General features: G+C 36.9%; 1 protein-coding gene across 1 annotated transcript; it reads right to left on the bottom strand.

Moving 5' to 3' along the window:
• Positions 1-720: 720 nt before the first annotated feature.
• LOC308640667 (melanoma inhibitory activity protein 2-like) lies at positions 721-2,966 on the bottom strand (the record flags this gene model as incomplete). Its single annotated transcript, XM_081312470.1, is given in 2 exon segments — positions 721-822; positions 825-2,966. Coding segments are annotated over 2 exon segments (2,244 nt in total).
• Positions 2,967-12,918: the final 9,952 nt, after the last annotated feature.

Raw genomic sequence — 12,918 nt, 5'->3', positions numbered from 1 at the left:
AAAAAATACTGGATTGAACTAGCACATCTTACCCTAAGACATGCCAATTAATAGAAAAAATTTTCAAAAAGGACCAAACCCATAGCATTATACAATTCTTAATTTTATGAAAATGGGAATAAAAGAAAAGATATAAGAGACAATGGTGATCAAGTGAACTTAAATGGGGGTTTATAATTCCGAAAAATTTTCCCGAGAACTGGAAGTTTTTTGTACTTAAAATCTCCTGTTTACATGAGAGTCATGTTTTCTTTTATACTCTTCATATGCTCTGGTTATTTTTTATGGAAAAACTAGCTGATTTTTATTATTATCCTTAATGCCAAACAAAACTTTAAATCAATTAAAATCTTTCATTAAGCATAGTTACTTTCACATATGCTACAATCATAATACATACATTTCTTTGCATAAAGGCACACACTTTGATTGGATTTTTAAAAATCCCCGACTACAAGATTATGTATATAGAACTCCCATTGTTGCTTATGTAATAGTAAATTAATCAAATTGACTTACTCTATCTAGAATAAAATAAAATAAAAATAATTTACTGATAAAATCAATTTTAAAATAATCTTTATTTACAAAATACAATTCTAACAATTATAATTCCATTAAGCTTCAATTGGAAGCTTAATCATTTAAAAGTATAATCATTTGAGTAAAAGCAGTAAAAATGAGAGATAGATTACTTTTGAGGTCAGATAAAAAATATTGTCAAGTTTCTTGTTGTGGTTCTGTATGTTGGGTAGCAGGCTCATTTGAAGCTGGACTCAACCCTGAAGGGAACTCACTTCTACTTTCAGAATGCATGGGAGGGAGGGGGGGAATTCAGCTCTTGGGGGGAGATAATGAGGAAAACACCATGGCTCCATTGGGAATGGAGGGGGTGGTGGGCCCCATGGAAAATATTCTTGAGATGCTCCATACATGTTTCCTGGAGGAGGTGGAGGAAAAAAAGGTCCTCTTCTCATCAACTGACTCCTTGGATCCACTGGAAACAATGAACCTCTGATTGGAGGGAAAGGTGAGAAAGCAAAGCCAGAGGCAGTTTCTTGGTTTTCAGCAGGGAGAGATGAATCAGACACATTGGAATTATCAAGATCCACTTTGGAATCATTTCTACTGTATTCCATTTCAGAAAACATAGGCCCACCCATTTGATCCAAAGGCGGCAGAGTAGAACTTCTGAGTTCTGCTGGTCCCGATGGTCCACCATAATTAGAATAACATCCATCTTGCCTTGGTAGAGGAAGACGTAGATCACAATATGGTTGGCCTGGTGGAGCCATCATCATCTTAGGGTTCTGTTCCCACGGAGATGACAGGGGCCTAATGTTATAAGGCACTCCCTGATGATCAGTTATCCCATCATAGCCGGATTCTCTTCTTTCATTGATAATTTGAGGGCCCAGAGAATCTGGGCCTCTTGAGCCTCTTCTTCCTACCCCTGGAAGAAAAGTTGAGAGTCTGAGTGAACCCTCCTTTTCCAGAAGTGGAGCTCTCATTTCAGATGAAGCATTTGGGAAATGCTCTCTGCCAGTGGCTGTATTTGAAACATGAAGTGCAGAAGGATCTTTTTTAAATTTAAACTCATTTTTGGTGAAGTTTTGACTGTCGTGAGCCTCTTGTTTCCCTAAATCATTGAGGTATCTTTCAGCCCTCTGAGCTGCCCACTCATTATCTTGTGCTTTTTCCTCATAGTGTGTAATCTGCCCCTGATAAAAATAAATGGTTCTCTCTAATTCTTCAAGTTCTTTGATTTGCTTTCTATAGGTCTTAAGCTGTTCACTTGCATGGCTGATGTTTTCCTCCATTTTGAAAAGTTTCTCCTCTTGCACTACCTGGTCATTTTCCTCTTCTGTTACTTTCCTCTGGAATTTCATTACAATGGCTTCATATTCTTCAATGATGAGTTTAAGTTTCTGCTCAAGATGCTGATTCTCACTTTCAAGTTGTGTATTTTTTAACTGCAAAGATGCTTGTTCTGTCTTAAGATTTTTAATCTCTTCTATAAGGTCTTCCTTTGTTTCAACAACTTCAGATACTAAAGTAAAAACTTGATTTCTTTCTCCTTCTAAGATTTTAAAAGAGGAATTTAACTTATCAGCATAAAGCTGTTTCTTCAAAGCTCCATTTGGCTGATCCTCTAAGTGAGCACCGATTTCTGATTCACTTTTCACTTCCAACTCCAAGTTACCATCGTCTATTAGGTCTTCTTCAAGCACAGGAGCCCAATCTTTCAGCAAGTGTTCAGACAGAGACTTAATGTGATTTTCTCTGTCTCTTAGACCTTGTTCTTCATGTTCTTCGAAGTCTTCAAGTGTTGTTTTCTGTTTATTAAGGCCATTCACGTCTTCTTCCCATACTTCTGCTTCGTGTAAAAGCTGTTTCTGACTTTCCAGGAGTTGGGAATTTTCATTTGAAACTTCTTTTATTGGTACCTTCAGTCCTTCTGCATTCAGGTGAAATATTGTTAAGGTTGTTGTAGCTTCAGGTATATGTGATCTGAGGGATTTTGATTCTTCTTCTGGGGACTTAATCCTTTTTGATATATACTCTATCAATTCATTCTGTTGAGAATGTTTAGTTTTCTCTTCTTTTAGCTCTTCTTCTAGAAAGAGTATTTCATCCTCCAATTTAGATATGGACCTATCCAGGTTTGCGTATATTGCCTCCAAATTTTCCACTTGTATCGACTCCTTCTCCAAAATGGCATTCTTTAAAGATGACTCTAAGTCTTCATATTCTTTTTGAACAAGACTGACTTTTTCAAGTAGTCCACATTTTTCCTCAATTATTTCAGAAAGTTTTAGAGCAAGCTTTTTTTCTCTTCTCAAGTAAAGCCTGCTTCTCACAGACTGAAAACTTCTCCACAAAAACAAGACAACAACAAAAAATCCAATAGCTATACGTATCCCCAACTCCCATGGACAGCCATAAGGAATAGGGTGTGTTTCCATGTCTTCAGACAAGGCACACCACAACCCTGCTTACTTCTTCCACTACCACCCCCAAGTATGGCTAAGGGGCACCTGTTGCCCCTCCACCACACTAGGGCTACTTTGGCTATTCCCTCCACAACCACACCATGCCCAGCCAAAAGAGGCTATGGACACTCAGGCCTTTGGTCAGGAATATAAACCTGCACCAGGCAACGGAGCAGACCATTGTGAACCAGTGAGGGTGGGGGGCATTGTGGGCATGGGCATGGGAAACCCAGTCATGGGCTCCCAGGGGCCTAGCACACTCACACTGCCTATAAGGGAAGTCTGGGCCCCTCCCCTAGGCTGTGCATCCTGAAGTAGCGCAGGTTCAAGCCTGTCCCAGTGGAGCCTGAGAGGAGTCCTCTCCAGGTCACCTACCTGTTGATTTGGTTTAGGCCAGGTGAGGGCAGAACTTATTATGTGTGTTCTATACAGTCATAATATCACCCAGTTTGATGTAATGAAAATTCTAAACCTTTGTAAAATTTTTAAAGAGCTAGGACATCACATATTTATGTTTGTATCATTTGCCCTTTTAATGAATCATTCCTTTCTCCCCTCCCCCCCCAGTCCTCTCTCTTTTTCCTTCCTTTATTCTTTCTCCCTTTCCTTTTCTTGCAGTTTTGGAGGTTAAACTGCAAGGCCTTCTACATGCTAGGCAAGCTCTCTACCACTGAGCTTCATTCCCATCCCTGTTGACACTTATCATAGAAGTCATAGGAATTATTTCTGATGCCTGATGATCTTGATCACCCTTTTACCAGCTTGCTGGACACTCCACACATTCCATTCTTTTGTGAGATCTTTGTTCTCATCTTCAAAACTGGCTCATCTTTTTATTTTGACCAAGCTACAGAGGTCTTTATGTATTCTGGTTATAATTCCTTTATTATACATATGTATTTCAAATATTTTTCCATGTGTGGCTTAATGGGTTCTTTGATGATGAAAAACAGAAACTTTTACTTTTTAATTTCTAGATCCTTCCACTTCCTTTTATGGTTAGTGCCTTTTGTATCCTGTCTCAGAAATCTTCATCAACTCCAAGATTGTGAGGTTGTTTTCCTATATTTTCCCCTTGTAGAATATGTTTACATTTAAGTTGATGATCTGCTTCAAATTATCATTATTATTATTTCAGTTATGGTGGTTGTCTAGAGTCATAAATGCTAAGAAAACACTCAGGTTCTCTGCAGGATTAGACCTTAACTAAGCCTCAGGCTGAAGACTTAATTTCAGTTCTAAGAAAGGGTTTTTGTTACAGTCCTGGCTTTAACCATCCACAGAAGTACCCTGTACTGACCAGAGGCCACAAACAGCACCCCCAGCCAAAGAAAAACTATGTTGACTTCCCTGGGTCCAACCAGGTGGCACTAACTTTTGATTACTAACTCAGCCAATCACAATGTGGCCTTATAGCAGCCCTGGGGCCAGAGAAGTTTCCCACCCCAACCTTAGGATGACCGCCAGGAGACGAGGCACTGAGGATGTTTGTATAAATACTTATTGGCAGGGAAATGGATGGCACTAGAGCAGATTACGCTAAGCGAAGTTAGCCAATCCCTAAAGAAAAAAACAAATGCCGAATGTCTTCTCTGATATAAGGGGGGTGACTCAAAACAGAGTACGGAAAAAGAGCATGAGAAGAAGATTACCACTAAACAGGGAAGAGAGGTGGGAGGGAATGGGAGGGAGAAGGGGAATTGCACAGAAGATGGAAGGAGACCCTCATAATTATATGAAATACATATATAATGGTGTGAGGGGGAAAAAAGAGAAAGAAATGTGTCACAGGGGATTGGGTAGAAAGAGGTGATGGGAGGGGGAGAGGGGGGATGTGGGGGCAGCAGAATACAACAGACACTAGTATTGCTGTATGCATATATGTGGCTGTATAACCAATGTGATCCTGCAATCTGTACACGTGGAAAAATGAGAATTCATACACCATTTGAATCAAATGTATGATATGTCAAGATCATTGTATTGTCTTGAGCAACCAATTAAAAAAAAGAAAGAAACTTTACAGCAAATAAATGAAGTAAGTTTGTCACAAGAGAAAACATGTCTCTAAAGAAGCTTCATTGGAATTCCCAGAGAGAAGGAGAAAATCAACTCAGAACCCACAGGGTTCTTGGCATACATGGTGGAAGAAATTTTAGCAGGAGCCAGTTAAAGGCATAGACAGAGGTTTATTTAGGAAGTAGATACACATTAAAGGGAGAATGGGGGCAATTTCAAGAGACACTTTTTTGGTAAATCAAGGAATACCCATTCAAGGGACAATGGAGGCTGTCTTCAGAGGGAGAGAAAGCAATCCGTTGGTGTGGGGTATCAATATGTATATCTATACATACTGAATGGTTTCTAGGGGCTGGACTAGAGGTAGAGCTAGACACTTTTCAACCAGTGTTCTCTGTGCTTGCACATTGTTCTGCTGTTACAAAGGCATTGCACAAAGGTGAGGGACAAGCACCTGCTGCTCAGAAATTGCAGTTATTCCTGGGTGCTTTTTGCATTCCAGTATTTCATGGGTGTTTCCTTTGAGATACAGTATCTTTTCCTTTATCCTTAAACCTCTAGCTCTAGTTGGGCTGAGACAGAGAGAAGGGGAAAATATGTCTTCTGAAATGGCTAATCTCAGAATGTTCCTGGTGGCAAATGTGTTGAGATCTGGAGGACAAAGCAGGAGTGAAGTGAGGATCAGGAGCTGAAAAGGAGGGAGACTCTTCTGGGAAAAAAAGGAGAGATGGAGTCGGTCCACCTATATTTTATTTTCTTAAGCAATTTCTTGATATCCTGGCACATTTTTATATGATTTGCATACCTTTTCGTTTTACATATTTGAATCCATTCTTTACCTAACAGTATTGTAAGTTTCAGAACTTTCCACTTAACCAAACAAATTATGTAATTCTTCAGGTGTCTAAAGGGAAGAAAAATCAAGGTTACAAATAATTTTCTTTAGTTCTGCGATCTCATGTTATAGTAATCTTATAAGAATATTTACTTGAGACATTGTTGCTCATCTGCCTTAACAGCGCAGTATCTCCTCATTTCATTCAGACTAAAGCCAGAGCCTTTATGATGGCCTGCAAAGCCCATCCATGAGTCCAGCCCTATTGCATTTTTGTCTCCAAACCCTGTTGTTCTTCAGCTCACTCTGTCCAACTGAAACCAGAGATGATACCATATTGAAAATAAATCAGGATCAGGTTCCTGTGTGCCATCTGCACCCCATGCCCACCAAACCCCCGTATGTTGAAGACTGAACACCTGAGAAACATTGAGGCAAGCACAAAAAGTTTTATTTAAAGGGTAGAACAGAGTGTGTGTGTGTGGGGGGAGCTCCATAGAGGATGGGGCCCAAAGCTGGTGCCTGAGGGGGTGGTAGTATCCTTCCCCTTTTATAGATTTCAGATTTCCTTTCTTCTCAAGTCCCCTCTTCCTCTTATCTTGCCTACTAGACCAAAAGGTGGAGAAACCAAGGACAGGGAAAGGAGCCATCCTGGGGTGTCGTCAGGAAGGGAGCTGCCCAGGAGGTATTCATTAGCAACTCCTTACTGGAAGGAATAATTCCCTGGACCCAAAGTGCACTGGAGGTATTAGCATTTTGAATTCTTTTGCATCAGCCCCCATCTTCCTGACCTAAGCATTCATTATCTACAGGGACTGTCCTTTCATTCTGGTCTCAAAACCACACCAACCTGCTTTCTTTCTTTCCCAAGCACTAGGTAGATTTAAGGAATTTATCTATTGTGTTCATTAGTACACATGTTGTCTTAGCTCCATTAGAACATAAATGTCAACATTAGAAACTTTTGTCTATTTTATTTAGTGCTGTGTTGTAAGAACCTAGAAGAGACTCTAGTTCATAGTGAATACAATACTAAAAAAAATTGCTCAGTGAATAAATATAATGAAATCATGAGAATTTGTTTTGAAAATGAGATTTTCAATTTATTATAGAATACTGGAATAGGAAAATAAATAAAATCACTGAAGTTATGTAATATTTGTCTTATACTTTCGTATGAACATATTAAGATATACGATTTTGCTTTTTTCTTAAGCTATTCTCCATTTTAATAAGATGATCCTTGAGAATGCAATTAATTTATGATCATATTTATTTACTAAATTTTCCTTGATAACAGTCTTTGTGTCTCTTCAAAAATGTACCTTCATTTTTTATTAAATCCTGAGGGATGCAAAATAGAAAAGTTAAAGAGAAAATACAAAGATAAGAAAATGCAGATTAATATGTTGTTACATTCTATAATTTGAGTCATGCATCATCTTCTTCTCTCTTTAAAAGGGTAGATTTAGCCAAGCACCAGGGCACACATCTGTAATCTCAGCACCTTGGGAGACTAAGGCAGAAGGATTGCAGTTTTGAGGCCCAGGATGGGCACCTAAGAGAGACCCTAAGCAATGTAGCCAGATTGTCTCAAAATTAAAAAAGAAATTTAAAAGACTGGAGATGTAGCTCAGCAGTAAAATGCCTATGGGTTCAATCCCCAGTACTAAAAATAAGAACATATAAAAAGGTTATCTGCAGATTCCCCACTGAGGAAAGAAGGCTGAATTCCCCTCTTCTTAGTGCCAGGAGGCTTCTGCAAGTGAGACCTAAGATAAACAAAAAAGGAGTAGGAGATTTGTAAAGGCCAGAGATTGTTTCTTTCCTTTACAAACTACAATGTATCACTTCTTACTAGGAAAATAGAACATGTTTATTTAGAAAGTTATTTTCCAGGTATTCTCTTTATGGTCACACTCATTTTTTTGTACAGTTGACATTCATTTTCATAAAAACGGATTTTTGAAAACACAGCAGGATGGAAAAGATTTGATGCTGTCCCTGCAGGATTGCTTCTTGTTCCTATAACTAGAGGCAGAAGGACCAGACAGCACAGCAAGGGGCAGGGCATGCTTGGCAGAAGCAACTGCTCAAAGACAGAACAAATAAAACAGTGATGTATTAGAGAAGAGGGTTCAGTTAATGATCCTGGCAGATGCTTCTTTGTTTACATACAAAAAAATTTAGTCTCCCCACACTTTGTGCTCAACCTTGAAAACATAGTCTCAATAGTCAGAAAGAATCTTCTCTAATTATTCTTCAAATTAGAAGCTCCTTTGGGTATGTGGTCTATTACAACTATCTGGTAACATAAAATTCAAGAGGAATTTATGGAGCCTGACTTTGGGGAAGCCTTATTTCTAGCTTGTTAAGCAGGATATTACTCTAAAATTCCTTTCCTTTCTCACTGGGATTCCATCCAGACAGGGGCAATCTCAGAAGGTTCCTCTTTCCAAGGGTGAAGCTGAAGAGAGTCAGACTTGAGTAAAAGAAACAAATTGATCAAGTTATTAATTGCTTAAATCTATAATTTCTTAGTAATGCCAATGACTAGCACCACTGTGTTAATAAAGCCCTTTTCATATGCCTTATTTTAGTTAGTCTGCGCTACAGTTCTATAAATTAGATAATAAGCAATGTGTATTTGTTCTTGGTACTGGGTGCTATCAATTTTACATTACCTTTTGCATAAATGTGCTTGGTTGGCCACCTTGAAGTGAGCTAGAAGGATTAACAGTTTCTCCCAGACTCTGTCTCATTTTAATAGGATAGTCTTTGATGATGATATAGACTCCTCTATGGGAATCACAGCAAAACTCAGAATTAAGTTTCAACTAAAAAACTAATGATGTGATAGATCTGTTTAGACAACATCAGGATGGCAGTTACTCATTGCTTGATTCTACAAATGGTAAAGTTTTAAACTTCAAGCGGGCTAGGAATTATCTAAAATAACAAAGCATAATATCCAAAGTTAAAAGAAATTCATGGTAAATGAGAGTACCAATAACTGGCAACTTCAACTGAAGAAAGGAGTCCTAGAAACCTAATTTTCTGGCACCAGAAAAACATGCATGCTTTAGTAGTGTCAAATTTCACGTTGACAGTAATATTTCCAAGACCACCCTCAGACTCAGTGGTTCCCTGGTGAACCCACAGCATTCAGAAGCTCTTATGTCCAGGGTTATAGCTCATGACAATAAAAGGATACAGAAAAGGGAAAAGATACATTGGAAGGTCTGGGTGCCTCTCCCAGTGCAGGCTCATAGGAGAAACTGAATTTTTCTAGCAATGATGTGTGAAAACATGTGTGAGGTATTGCTAACTAGAAACTTGACCAGAGCATTGGTGCCAGAGTTTTTATTGGTGATCAGTCGAGCATTGAATATGACTTGTGTCTTCAGCTACTCTGCTACTCAGAAATTCCAGAGTCCTACAGTTTTGAAAAAGCAGGTGTCCACTATAAATCATATCATTAGCATAAACTATCTGGTCAAAATGGCACAACATGGCCCAAGCAGGCAGGCATACAAAAACATTTGTCAGGCAAAACCTTCCAAAGCTTAGCTCTCAGAAGTCAGCCAAGGGTCAGTCCTGACAAAACAGTCTTGGGAATGTACAGTTTGAGCAACCCAGGCCTGCTAGGTTATTCCTTTCCATCATAATGTAGACTCTGATGTGGAAACACTAAAATCATTAAGAAAAGTAGTACTCTGAGACTATTGTCAACCTACTCCATACTCTTTCTATATTAATCATGGAGAGTCCTTTTGTAAGTTTAATATACTCTCATGTGATTTAACAATTTAACGTTGCATTATTATATTTTATGATAATCTGAATTTATTGTTTTATATATTTAGTTTTACGGATTTGTTTAAATATTTACATTTATTATGACCAAGATGTATTTCAATAGATAAATGAATAAAGTATGATTCACCTAAACAATAGTATATTATCAGCAATTAAAAAAATAATAAGCCTTCAGTCTCTGAAAAAACAGAGACTTAAATGAGATTACAAACTGAAAACTGTCCAAAAACACTATGTGCTAAATAATTCCAACTAATGACATTCTGAAAAAGCTAAAGGTATGAAGATAGTAAAAAAAAATCAGAAATTTTTAGTGGATCAGGTGATAAAGAATGATGAGTAAGTGGAGTACAGGACATTTTTAGATCATTAAAACTATCTGTATAATATTGTCACTGTAGAACATGAAATTAACTAAATTAACTAAATTAACTAAAATGTGTGGTATAGTGGCCCATAGAAATATATGAAAATTTAGGTTTGTATGTTCAATTTTTTTGTTAACTAAAACTGTTCATAAAATGATGATTAATTTTTTAAAAATCAACAGAGAAGGAATAGCACTTCAAATAGGGAATAAATGGAAATGGAATATTTTTTGTCAAAACAAATATGAAAGATATCAAGGTAAAAGCAATGATGTGCTACTTTTCCCCCTTATTTATATTTTATAGTATTTAAATGCTTTAGGAAGAAGATTGTCACTGAATTTTTTTTACAATACTTTCCTGATCTTAATGTTTTAAATTGCAGTATAGCATATAAATTGGCATAAATTTTCTGCTGTCAAACAAATATCAACTTAGGTGTTATTTTCTTAATGATTTGCATACCAATGTTTATAACACCTTCATAAAGACAAATATTTTATTTTTCAAACTACTTTGTATTCACAAAATGAAATAGTAATTATAGTGTCTGAAAGTTTTCATCCTCACTTTTTGATGTAAGTAAATGAATAAATATATCAGATAAATATATACAGATTTCTGTTTTTTTATGTCATTCCCTTTCATTTTTCTATTTTTAAAAAAAAAATGTCCTTTATTTGTTCTTTTTAGAAATACATGACAGTAGAGGGTATTTTTTTTTACTAAAGTGCATTTTAACATATTATACATACGTGGATTATTACTTCCAATTCTTGATGTTATACTACATGATATGGAGTTACACTGGACATGTATTCTTTTATGAACATAGGACAGTTAATTTCTAGTTTCATTCTATTGTCTTTCCTACTCCCATTCTTTCCCTTCCCTTCATTACCCTTTGTCTAATCCAGTGAAATTTCTACTCTCTACCTGCTTATCATGTGTTAAAATCCGTATATGAGAGAGAACATTTGGCCTTTGGGTTTGGGGGATTGGCTTATTTCACTCAGCATAATAGTCTCCAGTTTCATTCATTTACAGCAAATGGCATAATTTCATTGTATGGCTAATAATCCACTGTGTATACATACTATGATCTCTTTATCCATTCATCTATTGAACAGCATGCAGGTTGCTTGCATAACTTACCTATGGTGAAATGAGCTGCTATAAACATTGATGTGGCTGCATCACTATAGTATTATAATTTTACGTCCTTTGGGTATATACCAAGGAGTGGGGTAACTGGGTCAAATAGTAATTCCAGTCCAAATTTTCTGAGGGATCTCCAAACTGCTTCCCAGAGTGGTTGCACCAGTTTACAGTCCCACCATCAGTGTATGAGTGTACTTTTCCCCTCACATCCATGCCAACATTTATTGTTGCTTGCATTTTTTTTTGAATTTTTTAAAAATTTGTTTTAATTAGTTATACATAACAGTGGAATGTACTTTGATACATCATATATAATAGAGTATAATTTATCATTCTTCTGATTATAAATGATGTAGATTCCCAACAAATAGTATACATGTACATAGGATAATAATGTCTGTTCATTCTACTGTCTTTTCTACTCTGGTACCACTTTCCCCTCCCTTCACTGACCCCTACTTAATCTAACATAACTATATTCTTCCCTACCCCACACCCCATTGTGAATTAGTGGCTGCATATCAGAGAAAACATTCAACTTTTGGCTTGTTGGTTTGAAAAAATAAAAGACCCAGAATAGTTACTTGCATTCTTGATAATTGCCATTATGACTGGAGTGAGATGAAATCTAGATATAGTTTTAATTTGCATTTTGCTAATCGCTAAAGATGTTGAACATTTTTTCATGTATTTGTTGACTGTCTTCTGTAAAGTGTCTAGTTTCTTTGTCCATTTATTAATTAATTGGGTTATTTGTGTTTTTGTGTTAAGGTGTTTTTTTTTTTTTTTAGTACTGGGGATTGAACTCAGGGGCACTCAACCAGCCCTATTTTGCATTTTAATTAGAGACAGGGTCTCACTGAGTTGCTTGGCTCTTCTCCAGGTGCTGAGGCTGGCTTTGAACTCCAGACCCTCCTGTTTTAGCCTTAAGTTGCTGGGATTACCGTTGTGTGTCACTGAGTCTGGCAGGTTTTTGAGTACTTTATATATTTTGAACATTAGTGCTCCATCTCAGGTGCAGCTGGCAAAATTTTTTCTCAGTCTGTAGTCTCTCTCTTCATGTTTTTGATTGTTTCCTTTGCTGTGAAGTAGTTTTTAGTTTGATACCATCCTATTTATTGACTCCTGATTTTACTACTTGCACTTTTGGAGTGCTGTTGAGGAAGTCTTTTAATAAGCCAACATGATGGAAAGTTGGTTCTAAATTTTCTTCTAGTAGAAACAGGGTCTATGGTCTAGTACCTAGATCCTTAATTCACTTTGAGTTGAATTTTGTGCATGGTGAAAAGTTCCAGTTTTCCCAGTACAATTGAAGAAGCTACTCCAAATATGTTTACTATGACTTTGTCATGTATGAGATACTGTATTTACATGGGTTTGTCTCTTTGCCTTCCATTCTATTCCATTGGTCTTCATGTCTGCTTTGTTGCCAATATCAAGCAGTTTTTTTAACTATAGTTTGTACTATAATTTAAGGTCTGATTATTGTGATGCCCCTTCTCATTTTTCTTGCTAAGGATTTCTTTGGCTGTTCTGGGCCTCTTAACTTTCCAAATTAATTTCATGACTGTTTTTCCTATTTTTATGAAGAAAGCCATGGGAATTTTAATAGGAAGTGCATTAAATCTGTATAATGCTTTTAGTAGTATGGCCATTTTGACAATATTAATTCTGCCTATCTAAAAATATAAGAGATCTTTTCATCTTCTAATGTCTTCTTTAA

The sequence above is a fragment of the Spermophilus citellus genome, assembly GCF_964194105.1.
Source record: "Spermophilus citellus genome assembly, contig: SCAFFOLD_193, whole genome shotgun sequence".
In the NCBI taxonomy this organism is placed as follows: Eukaryota; Metazoa; Chordata; class Mammalia; order Rodentia; family Sciuridae; genus Spermophilus; species Spermophilus citellus.
The sequence above is the reverse complement of the archived record's forward strand: the minus strand, read 5'-3'. Positions and strand labels throughout refer to the sequence as shown.